The 23615-nt window shown below is 35.6% G+C and overlaps 1 protein-coding gene across 6 annotated transcripts in view; it reads right to left on the bottom strand.

The window, feature by feature from the left end:
- EPHA5 (EPH receptor A5) overlaps positions 1 to 23615 on the bottom strand; it is a 358479-nt gene that overhangs the window by 308415 nt on the left and 26449 nt on the right. For all 6 annotated transcript variants that reach the window (XM_045997835.1, XM_045997837.1, XM_045997834.1 and 3 more), the window contains exon 2: positions 15566 to 15630. In XM_045997835.1, the coding sequence (XP_045853791.1) occupies positions 15566 to 15630 (65 nt within the window). The remainder of the gene's footprint in view (positions 1 to 15565; positions 15631 to 23615) is intronic.

The following is a 23615-nucleotide window of genomic DNA, read 5'->3' as shown; positions in this document are numbered from 1 at the left end:
CTCCAATGATTCTCATTGCCTCTTCTGGGTCTGACCACATTATAACTTAATACTCCTTTAGAAAAACAGAAATTGGCACCTGTCTTAGTTCAGTTTTCTATAGCAAATAGCACAGACTAGGTGACTTCAACAACAAATATTTATTTCTCACAGTTCTAGAGGCTGGGAAGTTCCAGATCAAGGCTCCAGCAGATTTAGTGTCTGCTTACAGATCAACACCTTCCTGCTATATTCTCACAGGGCAGAGAAGGAGAAGAGGATAGAAAGACAGAAGGACATACTTGTCTCCCCTGCCTCCTCTCATAAGGCCACTATTTACACCATGAGCTCCACCCTTTCGACCTAATTACCTTCTGAATGCAGCACCTCCTAAAAGCATCAAGTTATGATTTTAACATATGAATGGGAGGGATGTGGCCCAAACAGTCAGTACAGAGCAATCAATACCTAAATTATCAAACTTCAACAAATTCAGACCTCAGTGCTCAGACTTACCCACCCCACCTAGAACCATAGAATTGATTTCTTCATTAGATTTACACAAATTCAAACTTTGAGCTAATTCATGGTGCTACTGTCTTTGTACACATTATTACCACTTATTCTGTCAGATTTCAAATCAAAGTCAGAACTATAAAAGCATAAAATGTGGGGGCGCCTGGGTGGCTCAGTGGGTTAAGCATCTGCCTTCAGCTCAGGTCATGATTCAGGGTCCTGGGATGGAGCCCGACATCTGACATCTGGCTCTCTGCTCAGCAGGGAGCCTGTTTCCCTCTCTCTCTCTCTCAGCCTTTGGCTCTGCCTACTTGTGATCTCTCTCTCTGTCTGTCAAATAAATATAATCTTCAAAAAAAAAAAAAAGCATAAAATGTGGGTATTAAAAGAATCTTATAAATGACCAACAATCATTTTTTACTACATGAGTAAACTGAGATAATTAAAGTTTGGAACAACTCACAGATTGTTATCACTATTGTTTGTTGTACTGTTCTTGCCATTGTCTTTGTGGTGGTGGTTTTCACAGATTCAAGCAATATGAATTCATTTTTAAAAAACACTCTTTAAAATGTACTGGAAATCTGAATGGAAAATCCCCTAATAATGGGTCCATGATCAAGGGAGCGAGACTGATACAAAGCGAAGTTCAAGCAAAGCTTTACTCAGTGCCAAGCATCAAGAATCGAACCCACTGGCCAGGCCGTCTCTTACAAAGAGGGGACCCCTTCCTGCCTCACAGACTAACTTTTATAGAGCAAAGGCCATGTGGTTGAGCGTGGCTACACGCAGGTGGCCCAGACTGTAACACACAGAGAAAGCTGCACAGTCATGCTAGGTCACAGACAGGTGGGCAATTGAATTACAATTTGCCCCATAGTAGCTATTTGAACTAGCCTATCACCTTGGTCAGAATTGGCGCCCAAGGCGGGGCCCACACTACTTGGTAGCTAGGGAGACAGTATGCGTGCCCCACTGATTGGATGTCTCCACCTGGCCCGACTCATCCCTGCATCCTGGCTCTGTTATCTCTACCTGACCTGACCCACCCTTGTATTTGGGCTCTGTTATCTGGGACTGGTCACCATATTTTACTGGTTTCCTGGACTTGCTTTTAAGTAGGTTCCCCTGGGGTGGGGGTAGGAGGCAGGGTCAGTTTAAGTTTTATTGAATAAACAACAAAATCACTGTTTAACCGGATGGAATCGCTCTGGCTAAATAGGCCCTTACACTGACTACATTGTAATACTACAAAGAACCCCAACCATAATATCCTATGGTTCATTCATTATTTCTTATACAACTTGTCCTAAAGTTTCCATCTGAGGAAGTGGAGTGCATAAAAGAATATTTAATTCAGTATTTCACTGATTGAGTATATGATATTGTATCTTCATACTCACTTCTACTTTCAAAGAATAACACAATAAACATGTAGATGTCAGGAATGAACTTCAGTGCACTAAAAAATAATGTTACCATGAAAACCACGGACGGCTGGCTAGAAAGCACTATCAGTAGCTGATGACATGATAGCTGTCTTTCACCTTCTAGATTAATGACATACCAATGGCACTTTTTGGAACCATATTAATTTTCCTAATATTATTGCTGAAATTATATATGCTATTTTTTATCATAACAACCTCAATCTGTATATTTTAAGAATATAAAGAACTCCAAATTTATAAGATGATATAAATACTAAATACCATTCTTTCTATTAATCACCTTCAAAAATCTCATTATTCAGTCTGGCATCAAAAGAAAGCAAAGAGTAAACCGGAGAATCTTGCTTAATGGAATGACTTCATGTCTCAGGATTATGTTTATTGTCATGCCTTTAATTGTGCAGAGTGGAAGGATTTGTGACATAAACTGAGTAATCCTGCATTGCTTGAATAATTTATAATCTCAGCAGAGCTTGTGATTCATTGGATTCCAACACACTTGCATGTTAAAATCTACTAAAAGTCCAGGCATGCCCAAATATGCAAACCTCTGTTTAAAATGAACTTCTCCAGGGTGCCTGGGTGGCTCAGTGGGTTAAAGTCTCTGCCTTTGGCTCAGGTTGTTGTCCCAGGGTCCTGGGATCGAGTCCCATATCAGGCTCTCTGCTCAGCAGGGAGCCTGCTTCCTCCTTTCTCTCTCTGCCTGCCTCTCTGCCTACTTGTGATCTCTGTCTGTCAAATAAATAAATAAAAATCTTAAAGAATAAATAAATAAAAATAAAATAAAATTAACTTCTCCAACATCCTTGGCATCTATTCTGTCCTGATGTATATAACGTAGAATGGAATAAACGAAGATTAAGTTAGACATTCATGAAGCAAAGGAACATTATTTCCATTATCTGTGTTCCAGAGCAACTACTAAGAAATAAAGCTGAATTAGAATGTATTTTCTGAATAAATTCAGATTCACAACCTATGGCACTATACAGTCATAACAGCATTCTGGATGTGTTAAAATAATATAAGGAAATCCCACATAAAGAAACAATATTAATCGATAGTAGATATTGGCTTCCTCTTTTGTTTTTATATTTTTGTGTCTGCAACTTGCTCATAAGGAAGAGACTTGGCTTTAGATGCAGCACAGGGACTTTCAGAACCAGGTCAGCAACCACAAGGGTGATTTTCTTGGGCTCTAAGGAAACAATGAGCTAATAAGATGCTATTAGTTTTATGCCTACTCATAATAACTAGATGTAGACAAAAATATCCAGCCAAAGTAGCCTGGAAGCTACGGAGATATTTGTGTTACAGAAAAGAATGATGCATACACCATAGAGAATACAGTCAATAATACTGTAATATGCTTATTGTGGTGAGCATTTCAAAATGCATATAATTGTTCAATCACTATGTTGTGCAGATGAAACTAATCTAATACTATAGTATTAACTATAACTATAGTTTGAACTATATATATATATATATATATATATTGAACTATAACTATAGTTCAATTAAAAATTAAAATATAAAGAATGATGAGAACCCAAAAATATGTAATCCGTCACTGCAAGGAAGCCCAAAATACAAGAATGTTGGGGAAAATAACACTAAAATCTTAAATAAATCAAATAGACCCCTCCAATAAAATTACTGAATGTTGGATAAAATTCGTATGTATTGTAGAAATTGTAATCCTGCTCTAGAGTAAAAATGCATATATCTCTTTTCAGAATTATAAATTTTCAGAGTGTTAAACTTTCATAGATTTGTCTGAGACCACTGTCTTAATCTGTTCAAATTGCTATTTCAAAATAGCCACAGAGTGGGTAGGTTATAAACAGTAGAAATTCATTTCTCACAGTTCTGAGTGGCAGAATGATCAGATGAGGAACCTCTTCCAGTCTCAGACTTCTCACTGTGTCCTCACATAACAGAAGGGGGCTAGCTAGCTCTCTGGCATATCTGTTATTAGGGCATGAATCCCATTCATGAAGGCTCCATTCTTATGACCTAAGCACATCCTAAAGGTTTACCTCCTCATACCATCACATGGGGCCCTGTGATGTCAACACGAATTTTGATGAGGACACAAACATTCAGATCATAGCACCCACCAGCCTACAAAATGATCATTCTGCTTTTGATAAATGGTTTTCGCCTTTCACTGTGAATCTTCACTTCTTGCTACAATTAGAGCACATTCTTGTTTTGTTTTTGTGAAAGTGAATTGTTCATCATGGGAAAAAAATATTTTAGAAAACTCTATATGTGTTTATGTGTGTATGTATATGTGTATGTACATATACACATATACACATATATGTATTTGTGTATATGTGGCCACGCAAATGGCCAGGTGACTTCTGGTAAAACCTCTTAAGTCTTCATTAATAAAGAATCTTGATGCTTTATTTAACAAGCAAACACATTTTTCCATCTTCATGTTTTAAGTAAATATACTTAGTAAGATAGTGATCAAGACATAATGACATTATAAGTACATCAGTTACTAAGTATCTCTGGGGAAAATAAAAATAAAAACAAAAACCAAGAATAGAAACCAAGATAACCACACACACTGCTAAAGGCCAGGCAACGTGCTAAGCATTACAGTGCTTCCTCATCCTAATCCTTATAAGAATATTGTTCAGTAGGTAGTCTTATACATAATCTATAGATGAGGAAATAGAGATACAGAGATGAACCAGTTTGAAACACATTAGTAATAAGGGGTGGAGCCAGATTTATCACCTAGATGAACTGTTTTCGAACTCTCCATGTCAACCACACTGCTTCTAAGGAGGTCATTAGTTAAATAAATTAGTAATTTGGACTGAACCCAATAGAGAAGGGACCCCAGAGTTGTGTGTATGTTTGCACAGGTTGTATATTTCACAATTCTAGGTGATGTCATTCAAACTTGTCTGTTTGCATAGGAGAGGAACTGAGTCCTGTTTATCAATGTAATCTCAGTGCTTGGCTTATATTAGTTTATTGGTAAAAATAAATTGCATAATTAAATAATCCTGGCTGAGGGTTGCATGACACAGAATGAATTAGAACCCTTTGATGTTGATTTCCATTATTCTATTTTTAGCCAAAAATGTGCAGTCTTTCGGTTCCAAACAATCACCACTTCCTAGAGATTCAGATGCCTAGTTATTTATCAACCAGTAACAGATATAGTGAATATAAATTTACATCCAAGTCATCAGGGGACATGCTAGAGGTAAAGACAAAAAGGTCTTTACGCTGGAGAAACTTACAGTAGTCACACAAACAACAGTTAAATCTAAAATATCCAAATTTTAGTGTGTTCAATACACAATAAATGCTCTATTGATTCAGCCTAGGACGTGGTCACCCTGCTGGAGGGTAATGAAAGGTTTCATGTTTTGTATCTTCAGCTGGGTCTTGAAGAATATGATTAGCAGTAAGATGGGTTATATGGAGAGTGGGAGGGGAAGCAGTTCAAGCAATTTGTACAAAATGCTAGAGGTAGAAATTTATATGAATCCTTTGTGGAGTTAAAAAGAGAGAAATTAGTTCATTTGGAGGAAAGTGTAGTGGGGTATAAGCACAAAGATCACAGTGGCTAGGTTCCGGAGCACAGAGATTCCAGGCTGAGCGATCTGGACCATCCCTTCCTGCATTAATGCAAGCGATGAATAGCAAAAAAGGAAAAAGAGAGAGAGAGAGAGAAACAGAGGGAGAGAAAGAATAAGGCAATGAATAGCAAAAGCCTCAAAAACTTCAAACACAAGAGGAGTCTTGAGCATTCTCTCTCCCCCTGCTGCCTTTAATGGAAATAATCAACAGGAATGCTGGATGATTACAGTATATTTTTTCTCTGTGGGAGAGGGAGATTATGTACTCAGAACCATAAAGCATTTTGCTTGCAAAATTAATTCAAATTGACTTGCATGGGAGCACTGTCACATGAATTGAAAACAGCTGAAGAATGGTGAGAGGAGGAAAAAAAAAAAGATTATGATAAACAGCAATCAAACTACTCAGAAAAATACCTAGTGTTTGGACCCTGGGGACCTCTTCAAGGCCCAGTTTTATTTAACATCTTCATTAATGAGTGGGAAGATGGAAACAACAACAAAAAGCAGCATCATATTCACATATGAAAACTGGTACAAATAGCAATGAGAACAGAACATTTTTTTTTTTTTTCAGAAGGAAAAGGATTTTTAGGCCCAGATTTTACATGGGCCACAACATTTGGCAAAGAAAATCTGGACAGAAACCTAGAAATCCTCATATACCTAATGAGGAAAAGGGAACTATGAGGACCCAACAGGAAACAGGTGGAAACGATACTTGGAAATGATCCAAGTGTGTGCACAGGTGTCTCACATCACAGGCGAGGTGACAGGAACTTGTACATGACTCTTTAGAAATGATCTGAAACTGTTCACATTTATGCTCCCTGCTTGTTATACAGACCAATGGAAAAATCCATCAAAAAAGGAATGAATGGGAAGAATTAAGTGTTTCAGTAGAAAACGAGACAAGGTGTTGAGAATGGATAGCATGGCTGTACACACTGCAATCTGGAGGGGAAAAGAGGCAGAGGTTGGATTGGAGGGAAGAAGAATTTCACAGCACGAATTTGTAAAAAGGGAGGAAAATAATTAGTCTTGCAACCATACTTTTGTACAGAAGTAGGACTTGAACAATGGTCTGAAGGATGAAGCCTTTAGCTAGGTGATTACAGGCAGGTGAAGGAGGAAGGATTAACAAAAGGATTTCATGGATAAGGTCGTTCTCCAGTGTATATTTGAGTGTCCCTTACAAGGTGGCAAAGTGTTTTTGAGAGCTTCTAAAGAAGAAAATATTTACAATATTTTACAGTGACTTTGAACAAATAAAGTGATACCTGATAAATAAATAATACAAGCATATCTCAACTCCACTTTGTAAGAATATACTGTGACTATTGCTAGTTCATGCACTATAATTGCATATATTAAAGACTAAAGACAACATTTGTCTTGTATGCCAAGGCAGAGCTGGACATTTTAAAGAACTTTCTTCATAATTGCTAAGTTTGCATGTGGGAAATCTAAATGCAAAATTGTGCTTCTTCTAAACTTCAGTGGATGCTTAATGACTATCTCGAATTCCTTAAATTATTTATCTTAATTACCTTACGGGTTGGGTGTTCTTTTTGTTTTTGTAAAAAATAATGAATACAAAGCTACTTTGGAACAGGATTGTTCTTCATTATACTGGCATTTGCATTATATAGTATAATATCCATTCCCTTTAGAATTATTTTCTATCACTGTCCAAATAAAGTGCTTTTCTATATCCACTAATGTGTTCTTTTTTACCCACTTCAGCATTACGTTAATCTTTATTAGCCTCTCCATGCTCAGTGTGGGCCTCAATGCTTGTCATTATCTTTCCTCTCCTTCAGTGGAAAGCAAAGCCAAAATAAGATTCTGGCAAAACTTACCTTGATTATAACCAAGACGTAAGAGATTATCAGTGTTCAAATAGTTCCCATCCTTTGCTTTTAATTTTGGGGAATGAATCACACACAACCCCCCACCCCCATCACACACACACGTTTGGTAAATCTGTGTATCAGAATAGAAAATCCAGTGTAAATTCTTCTAGATTCGAGTGAATCCACGAAACACACTAACAATGTATTCACAGTCCGTTTTACATAATCTAAACCTGAGTTATTTGCAACTTCAAAAGTTAAGTACACAGGTTCTCTAAGCTCAAAGAAATCAGAAAATAGAACAAAGTGACACTAAAACAAGAAAAGCCATAAACTCCTGTTTTGAAGTGTCTTGAATGGAAGATTATTGCTTGCTATTTCTCCCCCCAGGCAGAGATCTGGTTACTCTGTCTCTATTTTATTACAAATATGATTTAAGTCAATATTCTGAAATCTTTCTCAATTGAATAAATTATTGCAAATGATGCTAATAGCCCCTATGATCTGCATAGGAAAAGATTTTACAATAAAGTTTAGTTTATTTGACTGAAAGAAAAGACAGCGAACATAAAAGAGCTTGCAGGACAATTCAGAAGTGAGGCCCAGGGGAATGTGTGGCTTGCCCATTGTGTGCTCCAGGAAGCACAGAGAACTCAGTGGGGAAATGGCAGGCTCCACCAAAGCAAGGGAGGCAGGTGTATCTTGTGATCTTTTGTAAGAACAACACATGGGAAAAAAAAAAAAAAAGAGAGAGCAGTAGTGGAATTTCTGAGACATAAGAGCACAATCTACTCTAAACAAACATCATGACCATTAATTTGATTCTCCCAAGAATAAGCCTTGAAACGAGTTGTTAAAATTTCTAAGAAAACAATGTTATTTACAACTATGCTTATAGTATATAGATTAATCAATATTAAATGCTCCAGAAGATGACTAAAATAAATTCAATGTAATTTAAAGGAAGCAAAATACATCTTCAGGTTGTGTACAGATAGGCCGATAAAGCTATGAATACAAGATTGAATATTTAAAGGAAGGGAAAAAAAGGGAGATAGAGGAAAGCCATAAGTGAGGAAATACTTATTTTATTTTTATTTTTTTAAAATTCTTTAGATTTGTTCATTTACATTAGAAAGAGAGGGAGGGGCGGGAGACAGGAAGGGAGAGAATCTCAAATAGAACCCCTGCTGAGCCTGGAGCCTGATACTGGGCTTGATTCTAGAACCCTGAGATCATGTGATCATGAGATCACACTCTGAGCTGAAACCAAGAGTCAGATGCTTAAATGAGCCACCCAGGTGCCCCCAGAAGATACCTTTCTGAGAAGAGTCTATGGGTTCTACTGTTATTGAGCCAAATGATTCGATCAGAAAATTAGGATAAATGTATTGCCATGAAGTTTGTTCATCTTATTCTAAATATTTTCATCATTTTAATTGAAATGGGATTTATACAACATAACTTTTACCTTTAAAGAAAAATATATTCTTGAAGGTTTTGCTTATCTTTTCGTAAAGTCTAGATGTGGAATTTGCTACTATACAGGCCATTTAATGGGAAAGTGAAGATAATAAATTCTATTCATTTAAAAAAATTAAAATAGTTATAAAATTACAAGTATTTTATTTTATTCTTAAGATTTAATCTACTTGCCAGAGAGAGAAAGTGAGAGTACAGTAGTGGGAGTGGGAGGGAGAGGGACAAGCAGGCTCCCCACTGAGTAAGGAGACCGATGCTGGGCTCCAATCCAGGACCCCAGGATCATGATCTGAGCCAAAGGAAGACACTTAACCCACTCAGCCACCCAGGCATCCCAATTTACAAGAATTTAAAAGTAAAATCTTATGAAAACACCAAAGAAAAAATGCAGGGATAAGAGTCCATCATGAAATCAACAAACTCAGGGCCTCTTTATTCTCCCTCAGTCCCATTCTTAAGAATCATTATTGCTGTTAAATTATGTCTTCCTAATAAGTTGAAACCAATAAAGTTTGAGAACCTCAACATAGAATATTAATGATAGGTGCTCTGGAGGAAAAAAGAAATTACTCAAATAAGCAATAAAATTTAGAATTGAAGGTAACCATGCATATTTTACATCAATTAGCCAGAAGTCAATCTGTGTTTTGCTTGTATTTTTTGTTGTTGTTGTTTCTGTTCTCAATTAAAAGCCAGTTTGGGGGAAAAAATGAGTTTAAACCCCTCTCCCTAAGTTTATTCAACATGAGATTGAAGTATTGAGTCTCATGTTTGGGTGTTGAAATATGAAAATTCTTGAAGTCTACTGACTTCATTCAATAGTCAAACGCCAAACATATAGGTGATTGGTTATTGCTTTTAATTACCAAAATCTTGCTTTCTGGATATAGCTGGAAACAGCAATAGGGAAGCAGCTTTTAAATCAAGCAACATCCTTTCTATTTCTTTGATAGTTTAGGGATGAAGTGGTGCACTAAAATACATTATCTTATTTTATCTTAAAAACAACACTGTGAGACAAATGACATAACAGTCATACAACCTCACCCGGCACTTAGGATAGCCAAAATTCACAGAGGTCCCCAAAACAACAGGAATTACAGATATAGCTGGGAGTCAAGTTAATTCATTCTTTTAATGATCTACTATATAATTATATGTGTGTGTATTATATACGCACTATAACAAACACAACATACTTTTGAGCACCTATGTGCTATATATACATTTTTTCAAATACTTATGATCTGACAATGAACAGAATGCAACCCACTCTGGCTCATTTAAAACTTTTTTCAGGTGAATTTCCTTTTCAGCATCAATTCCTCTTTTATAAAAACTAGGAATCTGGGCACCATCCAGAACCCAGTCATGTCTCTGGAGACCTAACTGTTTGGAGGACTTCGCCTCTGGTTTAAAATAATCAGTCTCCTGGAAGACCTGGGCTTGAAATAGAATCAGTCTTTTACAGCTGCCTAACCTTGGGCAATTCACTTACCCTTACTGAGCCTCCTTTTCCTCATCTATAAGAATAATACTAAGTATCTTTTTTTTTTGCATTGTCATCATTAGTGTTAAACGAATTTATGTACTTGAAGTGTTTTTCACAGGAAGACAATTTGAAACAGTGATCTGACACCAGATGTGCCAAATACAATACATGTGGTCCTCCCCGTGTGGCACGAATGACCAGAGAGAACTTGAGCAAATACTGTCACCTCTCTGCCACTTTTACACATCTACAGAAAGAAAAGACAGGACTAGAAAGCATTTCATCTACCACGTTATTCTAACACACTCTGATTACTCATTCTAAAATAATAATGCTGCCTCAAGCTCCAATGTCAGGGACTTTTGTTTTCTTCTGTGCCATACTCACTGTGCCTAGAAAACTCACGGACACACACTAAGTTCCCAGTCCTGTTGAATGAACGAATGCAGGAAATTTGCATAGATAGCAAATCTTGCTGTAACATAGTGCTTCTAGATATGTCCAGATTAAAAAAGGGATGGGGAGTTTAAGTTACTAGCAGGAAGTATGTGTGCGTGACGTGCGTGCACATACACATACACAAACAGTCTCTCTCACATGCTGTGGCTAAAGAGCACATGCTGAAACCCAGATTCGAATGACGTTTCCTGATGAGGGGGTAGTACTCAAACAAAATCTATCTAGAAGAAATTATCTCAGCATGTAACAATCAGAGATTTCTTTTTTAAAGACCCTCCTGAAACAAAAGAAAATCCTGATGACGAGTTCTTAAAGATATAATTTATTTATTATTTGATAGCGAGAGAGAGACTACACACATGTGTGCAGGAACACAAGTGGGGTGGGGAGGGGTGGAAGGACAAGCAGACTCTGTTCTCTGAGCGCTGAGCCCCCCTCAGCTAGATCTCTGGACCCTGACATCAGGACCTGAGCTGAAACCAAGAGTCGGTCACTTAAACCCTGAGCTACCCAGGTGCTCCAATGATTGTACAGTATTAAATGACTCTAAAATACTGCTAGCGTTACAGACTAGCAACTTAAATAATTTGCTGACTCTCACAAAATAGCAACCTTTATTCAGCTTTGGGCTGCTGAGGCTATAGAAGCCTGCTAATTCCAGTTCTGAAACTTCCAATTAAACAGAGAAGCTGGAAATTCAGATTTTATTTGGAAACTCTCAATCCTTAATGTTGACAAGGAATTCAAATGCGTATACTTATATGGAAAAATAAGCAAAAAAAAAAAAAAAAAAACCAAAAAACCAAACCAAAAAAAAAAACAAAAACAAAAACAAAAAACTAAAAAACAGTTGCATCTCTTGGTATAAGGAGAATAGAAATGCAGTAGAAGATCAAAGAAAGAATATTTGCTGAGTGCCAACACTGCGCCAAGTTCTACTCTCAGTCCCACTATTTAAATCTTGAGGTAAAACTATATCTCAGTAATTTGTGCTCCATTTTATAAATTTTAAAGCAATAAAATAAGTTATCATTTTAATATATACTTATGGAAGTTCTCTTATATGCCAGGACCTGAGCCAACTTAGAAACAGTGCAGAATGGTAACATGAGATAGCTATAAGAAGCCCAAGAGTTGACAAGCATAGCAAAAGTATCACAGGAGCAATGACTGTTTCTAAGAAGTGTGTGGAACATGTGCATGACTTTAAGGGATGGATAACAGTGTTTCTTTTAAGGATTTTTTTTTTTTTTTTAATTTGACAGATAGAGATCACAAGTAGGCAGAGAGAGAGAGAGGAGGAGGAAGCAGGCTCCCCACTGAGCAGAGAGCCCGATTCGGGGCTTGATCCCAGGACCCTGAGATCATGACTTGAGCCGAAGGCAGAGGCTTTAACTCACTGAACCACCCAGACGCCCTCAGTGTTTCTTTTAAATACTTGCCTAATTCTTAGGTGCAGATTTGAGGTAAATAAATAAAATATTCATTCCTAAAGCCTGACGTTCAAAAAATATTCTGACAAGGAGAATATCCTTATTTACTTAGTTTAATAATGGCTTTCAGACTGGAGGAGCTCTGAGTTAGATCAAATCAAGACAGCCTTACAAAAAGAGTCTTCCAGGAAGCTATCAGATCAAATAATGACAGCTCTCTGGGATCAAGTCTTTGAAGACTCTCCTGTCCCACTCTACCACTCCAGTGCCTGCCAGCCTGCTGCTTTTTACCTTGCCAGTCAGTTTTTGGTTTTTCAAGGCTGCCTCACAGCTGGAGAGGCAGGGAAGGACATAAGGTACCTTAAATGCGAAAGCTATTAAAATAAAGAAAAGAAACGAAAGAAAAAAGAAAAAATATCCAGTTCCAACAAATAATAAAATTTTAACCTAATTTAATCTTTAAATTTTTTTAAAGATTTTTATTTATTTATTTGTCAGAGAGAGAGAGAGAGCGAGAGCGAGCACAGGCACACAGAGAGGCAGGCAAAGAGAGAGAGGAGGAAGCAGGCTCCCCGCCTAGCACAGAGCCCGATGTGGGACTCGATCCCAGGACGCTGGGATCATGACCTGAGCGGAAGGCAGCCGCTTAACCAACTGAGCCACCCAGGTGTCCCTAATCTTTTTTTTTTTTTAATGCTAAAGTTAATGCTGTTGTTCTAACAATATTCCATCATTTTTCTTGTATAAATGATTCCTGTATTGCTCCAAAGCTGGTTAATTTCTTGAGTTCTGGAAATTTGATTCTGACAATATTTGCCAGTTTTCTCATGGCTTAAACGGAGAAGACTATTTGTAGAGGCCCTTACTCCAAAATTTTGGATGGTCTCACTTTTGATCTATGTCTTACCTAAAATTAGATTGCTTATCTAATCATAAATGGTACAACCTATTAGCAATAGAGTAATATATTAATTCTTATTAGAATTAATTATACTTTGAATACTCATTTCTTTAAGCTATAATTTTAAAATGTCCTTTATTTTGTATCTGAATGACATAACACAAAATAAAACATTTATGTTCTCTACACATTGGACGAGTGTGGACAAGTACATACTGGGGCAAATGCACATTCACTGAGTTTCTCTACTTTAACTTTTTTTTGTTTTTAATATTAACATCAGACATACCTATGTCAAAGAAACATAACTAAAAACATTGTAAGAATGTTGAAGATAAAGCTCATTGTTTAAAAAACTGAACACGGGGCACCTCATGGCTCAGTAGTTAACAACCTGACACTTGATTTTGGCTCAGGCTGTGGTCTCAGGACTGTGGGAATCAAGCCTTGTGTTGGTCTCTGCACTGAGTGTGGAACCTGCTTAAGATTGTCTCTCACCCTCTGCCTCTCTGCCTATCCACCCTCCCCACATACTCTCTCTCCAAAAAAAAAAAAAAAAAAAAAAAAAAAAAATTACTTAAAATTTAAAAATTTAAAAAAATTAAAACCAACAAAATCAACAGTATGCTAACAATTATAATGGAAAGAAAAAGAAAGCATAAAGTTGTTAGAATGGAAAGTGTTCATTCTGGATATAAAGGGACTATGCTGCTATAACGGAAATAGTTGTGTTTTATACAAAATTCATGTACAAAATTGGGGAATCTCCCCAAAAATTTAAACTGCAAAAGCAACTACAAATCAGATTTACCCTCAAAGATGTACTCTGCCAAACCTTTTCTGAATAACTTCCGGATAGAAAGAGGAGACACACAAAACTAAATTCAAAGGGAATACAACAAATTTTCTCAGGCTTTTAAAAAATTAACTTCAACCTCACCTATCAGCCATCTTCCCTGAAAGGGCAATTTAAAATATCTACATAACAGAACATTTTTGGTATGTGAAAAAATTCAGAGTACGAAATAGCTATAGGTTCCCATACACGGATACTATCCAGCCATCTACTTGTACAGGGTCATGATAGATGAAAGAAAGAAAACAATTTGAGATGAGGAGTGGGAAGAGGAAAGAAGGAAGAATATACGAAAGGTAAAAGAGAGACTAAGAGAATATACACCATTATGTTGGCACTGGCTATATTTGGTTGGTTCTATACTTTTTCCCTTTGGCTTATATTTATGTCCTAACAGCTTAACAATCTGCTAATATACTTTATTTAGAGTATGTCTCTAAATGCAACCATAATTTTTAACAACCCAAAAGAAATACCATATTAATGAAAGAAATCAGACTGAGATTAGGATGTTAGCGTATAAATTATGAATCACAATTAATACCACTTGTTTTACCTCCATAATAACTCTGTAAAGGACTGAATAACATACCCGATTTTTTCCTCAAATGCAAAAAAAATAAGTCTTGACTATTTGGGTTATGACAATGTTAGATTACTTAATTACACCAAAATTAACTTTGGAAGTCATAGGAACTATTATTACTGTGAATAATTTTCTAAATGAATTACTTATATACATTATACTATAAAGTTTTAAATATTCAAAACATTTAAATTATTTTCTCAAAATAGAATATTGAAAAATACTATTTGTCCTTGCCACAATATGGTTCTATAATCAATTTAGGTAGTTTGAGTCTGAAAATTATAAAATAGGTATATATTAAAGTTATATATAAATAAAAATCTCTCAAAATATGAATTGTTTTTAATAAAAGTCATGCAATACAGTTAATATTTTCTGTGTAATATAATGATTTATGTCACACTATTTTACTTATATTAATATTCCATCTGATAATATAATATACTTTTAATTGAGCAGAAGGTAATGAAATACTTTTTAATATAATCCATGTATTAAGACTGCCGTCTTACTTAATTTTTACCCGATACACATTATTTCTAATGTACACCAGTATAATAAATTACTAACAAAAACAATTGCTGATTATAAAAATCTTCCAATGAAACATCTTTCTGAGAGTTTTCACTGAAGAAAAATTTAAGAATTGAAAGAAAACTCTGATTACCTACTTGATTGTCTAAGAAACTTTTAATCTCAGTAAAATTTAGAGGAATTTCTTATATTATTTTCATTCCCTAATGTAGTGAATAAAATACAAAATAAATTGTGTTTGAATCAACACTGATCATTGACAAGTTAATCTTTATTTCCTAGTCAATATAACCAGGATAATAGCAAATCAAAATATTTTCAGTTAATTTCCATTTTTGACATTTAACATGATGTTCCCTCAGGTAGCTTAAGTTGTAGGGAAAATATCATAAAGGCTTACCCCATTTTTTGGAAAAGCAATCCATCCCAAGTCCCCCATGACAGTACGTGAATCCAATAAATTCACTGAAAGAAAAAGAACACAAAATTGAGTCAAATGTATAAAAAAGTATCATTATTTTCATAGTGTTAATAAAGTGCACATTTCTTACATAGCTGAAGTTAAATTAAGTATTCATCATGAATACAAGAGTTATAATTTAATGAAAACACTATTTGGATGCATAAGAACAAGTGATTTTGAATAAACATTTGGAGAACAATTACAGCAACAATACATAAGCAAGTCATTACTCTAAGTGCTCTTTGTCAAATAAGAATAAAAGAAAAGAATTAGTAAAAGGAACAAGAAAAAAAATGAAATTCCACAGAAAACTAAGGACTATGCCACTCCTTTAAAGGCTCTCAATTTGGGGATTAAGCTGCCATAAATTTGTGACTAAACATATTGTATTTTCTTCTGGAAAACTATTATGAAGCAATTAACAAATAATTTTCATTAAACAGAAATAAGCTATCCCCAAGTTTGTAAGATTTTTTTTTGTGATATTAACTGAAATCTGTAATCCAAATTGCAAGTTAAATTAGAAAATAAATCCACACACGCATAACTAAGCCAAGAAAATTATAGCAGCTCTCAGGGTTGTTGCTAGAGTTAAGCGTCGACTGCATTCCCCAAAATATCTCCTACTCACAAATAACCATAGTCTATAATGTGCTTCTTATAGAACTATCAGCTACATTTTTGAAATGCAGACCTCAATTATGGTTGGATATACTAGAATATTTGGAACTGCCAGAATGGAAGCCTGAATATCATTATTACAAAAGGAAGCCATGAAACACTATGTGTACACACATGCACTCACAGATACACACACACAGTGTTTATATTTCAACAGGTTTATCTACTGTTCTCCCTCCCCGGGCCCAAATTAAACTAGCTTATCAAATGTTGAGTAGTCAAACCGTCAAACTGCTTTAGACCTGGGTCACAGATAATCATCTTTCCAGCCTATTATGCCTATTCCAAGAGATCTACCCGGCCCACCAGGCAGCTGAACCAGTTTGAATGAGCATGGCATGTGGACCCAAAAGGGAAACAACTGGGTTATCCTTAGTCAGAGGTACTGAAGCTTCTTCCTTATACTACTTCAAGAACCACTACCTTGAATTGCTACTAATTCGAAAAAAAAAAAAAAAAGAAAAAAGAAAAGAAAAGATTCTATCTGTAAGTGCGAAGCTGAAGTACTAAAGTAGTAATAGCTGATAGACTGAGAAATGTGTTACAATACTCTTATAACAAAATATATAGTGATGGAGTGCCTGGGTGGCTCAGTCCTTAAGCGTCTTCCCTTGGCTCAGGCCATGATCCCAGGGTCCTGGGATCAAGACCCGCGATGGGCTCCCTGCTGCTTGGGGAGCCCGCTTCTCCTTCTCCCACTCCCCCTGCTTGTGTTCCCTCTCTCACTGTCTCTCTCTGTCAAATAAATAAAATCTTAGAAAATATAAGATGAAATTATTACAACCAAGGACATTAGGATCACAATTGAAATAAAAATTTTCTATGTATTATAGAAATTATGTGTATTTAAACCTTATTATCCACTGTTTTATTTAATATAACATATGCAAACATATATGTCTTACTCACTAAGTTAACAGTCTGTGTAATACTAGTTATATAAAGAGAAATCAAAAGTTTTAAAAGTTTTAGAAAACACAGAAATATACTCAATACCACATATATATGGCAGCCTTCTATGATATGTGTGTACTAAATATACTTGTCTATTTCTCTCATTAGGTTCTGAGCTCTTTAACTCTAAAAATCCATGCCTATAGAATGTTTGCATCGTCTTTAGATTACACATATTAGAGTGGCTTTATAGAATAATAAAATAAATAATTTGTTGGATTACTCTTTTTTAGAAGAAATCGGGCTAGCTGAAAATTATTGTTTAAAACAACAAAAACAAACCAGAACTATTCCACTACCCACTGACCTTGAAAATCCACCAGTCCCACTAAATCTAATTTTTTAGTTAGATCCATATTCTTTTTACTCTATTGTTGGCTTTTCTAGTTTCCATGGGGATAAAGCTACATTAAACTTAAATGTCCTTGTCCTCATTTTAGCTTTTCTGGGACACTAGGGCTATGTCTAGACATGACTGAATACCATGGGAGTGCAGAACCTAAATCGTTATGTTTATTCATCCTTATGATTCACTTGATTCACCTTTGATATTGAACAGCAGCTTATCTGTGTAGACCTGATAAAATAGAGCAAATCAGCAAGCTAAAGGCCTTCTACTATGATGGCAGTCAAACTGAACTTAATCCTGTAGTGGCAAACTGATGTGAATAGGAATTCTAGGAATTCCTAACTAGCCTGCCATGAGAAAAACAACATTCCTTGTAGGCCTCTCAGTAACATGTGGATCTTCAAATATCCATTACTACCAATAGAATTCCGGATGTCCTTCTTAAATTTAGTTACCTTCACATGAATTAACTTCAATCTAAGTAACTATTCTTAACTCTTCTTTGGCTGAAAAAAATATATGTGTATGTGAAATTAAATGAGTGAATTCAAAATACTAGCTGGGCTGTTAATATATTTATTGAGAATTTTCAATATTGGCATACATTACTAAGCACATGAAAATAGTCACCATAGAAATGTACATGATCCTTCTTCTGATGATCTTGTCAAAAGCTCTTCTTCAAAGAAATAGATTAGGAATTATGTCTTATAAACTAGGAGGTTTGTAAGACACAAACCTATGTCATTTCCTACTACTGTCTAAAATTGTTTTTGCTTTGGAAACAGATGTTTTCATAAAATTCACAACGCAAAGAAGATACTTATACATAGGATTACTAAATAGAAATTTTTTTAAAAGTAAAATTAGATGTTTCAGGCAATTACTTGCAAATTACTATATTATAATTTTGTTCATATAATTCAGAGGAAATTGGAATTTGATGCCTCGGGAAAAATAATTAAAATTAGAGTTAGGTCGTAGATAGATTGATAGAGATATTTACATAGAGATAGAAATAGATATGTAGATGTACGGATACAGAGATATGGAAAGTGTTAGCTTTCTTATACCTCCAAGCTTTGTACTTGCTGCTTTAGCTTGTCCTTCCCACCCTTTTTGAATCGCTAACTTCATTTATGCAACAAAACATATTTCAGGAACTGTCACCTCTAAGAAGCCATCTCTATTCCTCTTTCTTAAATCTAGATAAAGTATTGTTACTGAATAGTCTATTAGCACCCAATCATTATCTCCAAAACACTGAATATACAGAATTGTATTGTTCCCTTAAAAGAATACCATGCTTGACTCATCCCTATGACCTCGCCTGCACTCAGAAGAGCTGAATAGCTGTTTGTCTTATTAATGAATCATTTGGTCAGTGGGCAGATCAGGAGGGTGTGTCTGAACCAACATACACCAGTGGTTCTCAACATGGGCATCCGATAATGTTGGGAGACATTTCTGATTGTAAAAAATGGAAGGTGGGAGGAGTATTTGCTACTGGATTCTCACGGGAAGAAACCAGGTATGCAGCTAAGCATCTCTCAATGCACAGCAAAACTTCCCCGCCCCAGATAATAAGAATTATCTGGCTTAAATTTCACTAATGCCAAAGTTAAGAAATGCTGGAATACACCTATGATGCTACCAGAAAATCTCTATTTTCATATTCTTTGTGCCGTACAGCAGTAGCATGATTTTCATTAATAGAAGTTAGCATATTTGGAGGCATTCCTTATAAATCAATTAAAATACTACTATTTAAAGAAATAAGAATAATAAAAATTGAAATCGTATTTGGGGGGAAATAGATTATTCTTATTATCCAACACCCTTAAATCATTTTTCATATTACCAATATAACTATTATTATAAGTGTTCTTATTTATGCTTTAATAATTTCCCAACATTCATGTTGGCATGCATGAAAAAACACTACGACACTGATATTATTAATGCCTCCATTTCCTCTACTACTTAAGCTAGTAACAAAAACACCAGAAGTTTAGATATAGGGTATATATAAATGGGAATTTTCAGAAGTTTATTACCCAATTTCATTACCGAATTTATTAAAAGGGGAGATTGGCGGTAATGGAGCACAGTCACTAAGTATCTTCTATGCAACAATTACAGTAATTAAGTTGTTCTGAACAGTATATATGCTTGTTGTAAATTGCAATGAATACACAATGAGTATTGATCTTCATTGTACAACTTAATTAAAACTTGTCTGGGAGAAGCCACTAATGAATATAATTAGAGGGAATGTTTGATACCACAGTTACTCTGGAAGACATTAATTAGATATCAGAAATTTTATGGAAAATGTTTTTATTCTATTATTTATATTTTAAAAATAAAGTCACACTATTAAACTGAAAGACAGGCTTCAAGGTCATTTTCCTCAGCCATTTTATAATTACAATGAAAATGGGCATATTAGTTGGTATTCTCATCAGTAATTAAGAAGACTGATTCTCCAGGAGAAATAACTCTTCAGGGGTCAATGAGTATATAGTCTATAACAAATTCCTAAAGTTAATATAGGAAAAAAGATTAACTAATACAGGAACTATTAGTAAGTAAAAATAAGTTAACTGTCTATCCAGACAAATAACAGATTACAACTGAAACTAATTCAAACTAACTGAAGTATACTTTAATTTTATTACTATATGTATTTATTATATTACTATATATATTTTATATATTTATTACTATATATTTAAATATATTATATATTAAATATATTACATTACTATATATATTTATTACTATATTTATTACTAATAAATTTAACACTTTCTTGAACAGAGAAAAGCCTTTAAAGAATTTACTTTCAGAAAGTCAGAAAGCTGTTAACTCATTCTTTTGGTTGGGATGCAAGAGCTGGGGAAGGAAAGGATAGAATGAGTAAAATTTAATGTGCATGAGAAGATTGCTAAGTTCTCAACTGCACACATTCTAACAATTAAAGACTAATTTAAGTTAATAATTCAAATACGCTCTTCAATGATTGTAACTTTCAAATATGCATAACTTTCCGTGTTTCATTTTGACTCCATATCTTCCTCCTTAACATCTTGCTAATATTAGTCACAAAAAGCAGAAACAAATTTGTTAGATTCTTCAGGAAAATGATACAATGGGGTGAAGTTGTTTTGAAACTTTAACAGGTCAAAAGACAGCTCAAGGACACTCCGTCCCACCACCATTAGTTGGACAAAGCCCTGAAACAATGTATGATCCTTGATAACATGAAGGTAAAATAGAGTGCCAGTGGCATATTCCTGCACTTGTTTTGTTTCTATTTTCCCCGATCTTTACATAAACAAACACACACAACTGTAACGGTATGTTGGACCTTCACCACAGCAGGAAGAAGGACTACTTCGGATTCGCAGCAGAGAAGATGGCACTGTTTTTCTTTAAAGGCTGTGAATCCAAGTCTCATTGCATACAGTAGGATTTTGATAGATGCTTGCTTATTGATTTCCATTTAACAATATCGGAAAGGCTACAGGATTCAATTATAACACACATTTTACTGATCTGTGGGAACAAACCCCAGATGTACAGCTGTCCAGCCTCTCTCCATGGTCCCAGTCGGCACAGATGTGATTTCTTGCTTCCAGGCTAAATTTTATAATTTGACAACTGCTGCAGGGAACAAAGAACAGTTGACAATATGAGTGCAGGGAAAGAGTACATGTGTTTCCCATTGGAAAACTAAATTTGTAAATTTGGTAAAAATTATGTTAAAAGTTTAGGAGTGTTATGTAGATTTCTGGCAGCCCTCTACGTGAAGGCAAAAATCCATAACTAACAGTGTTTCTGAAGACAATGAATGTGAGACCTTTTTTTTTTTTTTTTTCAATTCTGAGCAACCCATGTGTATAACCTCTTTCAGGAAAAAAAAAAAAAGTTCCTTATAGATTTTGGATACTAGCCCTTTATCTGATATGTTGTTTGCAAATATCTTCTCCCATTCTGTCAGCTGTCTATTGGTTTTGTTAACTGTTTCCTTTGCTGTGCAAAAGCTTTTGATCTTGATGAAATCCCAATAGTTCATTTTCGCCCTTGCTTCCCTTGCCTTTGCCGTTGTTCCTAGGAAGATGTTGCTGCGGCTGAGGTCGAAGAGGTTGCTGCCTGCGTTCTCCTCAAGGATTTTGATGGATTCCTTTCTCACATTGAGGTCCTTCATCCATTTGGAGTCTATTTTCGTGTGTGGTGTAAGGAAGTGGTCCAATTTCATTTTTCTGCATGTGGCTGTCCAATTTTCCCAGCACCATTTATTGAAGAGGCTGTCTTTTTTCCATTGGACATTCTTTCCTGCTTTGTCGAAGATTAGTTGACCATAGAGTTGAGGGTCGATTTCTGGGCTCTCTATTCTGTTCCACTGGTCTATATGTCTGTTTTTGTGCCAGTACCATGCTGTCTTGATGATGACAGCTTTGTAATAGAGCTTGAAGTCCGGAATTGTGATGCCACCAATTTTGGCTTTGTTCTTCAATATTCCTTTGGCTATTCGAGGTCTTTTCTGGGTCTACAATAGCCAGACTATGGAAAGAACCTAGATGTCCATCAACAGATGAATGGATAAAGAAGATGTGGTATATATACACAATGGAATACTATGCAGCCATCAAAAGAAATGAAATCTTGCCATTTGCGACGACGTGGATGGAACTAGAGCGTATCATGCTTAGTGAAATAAGTCAATCGGAGAAAGACAACTATCATATGATCTCCCTGATATGAGGACATGGAGAAGCAACATGGGGGGGTAGGGGGATAGGAGAAGAATAAATGAAACAAGATGGGATTGGGAGGGAGACAAACCATAAATGACTCTTAATCTCACAAAACAAACTGGGGGTTACTGGGGGAGGTGGGATTGGGAGAGGGGGAGCGGGCTATGGACATTGGGGAGGGGAGGCGAACCATAAGAGACTATGGACTCTGAAAAACAACCTGAGGGTTTTGAAGGGTCAGGGGTGGGAGGTTGGGGGAACAGGTGGTGGGTGATGGGGAGGGCACGTTTTGCATGGAGCACTGGGTGTTGTGCAAAAAGAATGAATACTGTTACGCTGAAAAAAATAAATAATTATTAAGAAAAAAAAAAGGACGAATATGGAAAAAAGATGAATATAGAAAAATTTTAAAAAATTTATTCAGTGTGTGCTATGTGTCAGATGTTCTATCAGGTAACTTATATATATTCTTTAATTTAATCTTCCTAACAAAGGTATAGGCTTAATAATAATACTGATGGGGTACCTGGGTGGCTCAGTTGGTTAAGCATTTATCTTCTGCTCTGGTCATGATCTCAGTATCATGGGACTGAGCCCCACATCAGGATCCCAGCTCAGTGAAGAGTCTGTTTCTACCTCTGCCTCTACCCCACCACACCTATTCATGCTTGCTCTCTCTCTCTCTCTCTCAAATAAATAAATAAAATCTTTAAAAAAAAAAAAAAAAGAACCCTGATCATTTCCAGTCTCATTCAGAGCCCGGCAGGGAAATCAAGGAAAGAAGGAATCATGAAGTAATACTTGACATCTTTATGACAAACCACAAGTGTTTCCTAAGGCTTCCCACAACCAAGTCCCTTCCTTAGAGCCAGAATAGAAGATACCTTAATAACAGCCATCTATCTCTCTGGACATCCAAAGGCCATTATCTAAACCCTGATCACGAATGAATTTACTTTGTACATGAACTATGGGTGCTGAACACTGCTTAAGAACAAAATATCATAATCAATTATCTAATTAAATACATGATATATTATAAATTAACAATGGCCTCAAGTGGTCCATCAATATACCCTCATAAATCTACTCTTTGGGAAATCAGTTTTCTCATAAATTAACCACAAAATACTCTGTAAAATTTTAGTTAAAATATTAAAAATAAACCTCATAGTCACTTCCAGCTAATGTTCTCTTCTAAATTCAAATTATTAAATGAGTTGTCAATATTCCTGTCTAC

Source organism: Meles meles, chromosome 2 (genome assembly GCF_922984935.1).
Source record: "Meles meles chromosome 2, mMelMel3.1 paternal haplotype, whole genome shotgun sequence".
NCBI lineage: Eukaryota > Metazoa > Chordata > Mammalia > Carnivora > Mustelidae > Meles > Meles meles.
This window is presented reverse-complemented; position numbering and strand designations above follow the sequence as displayed.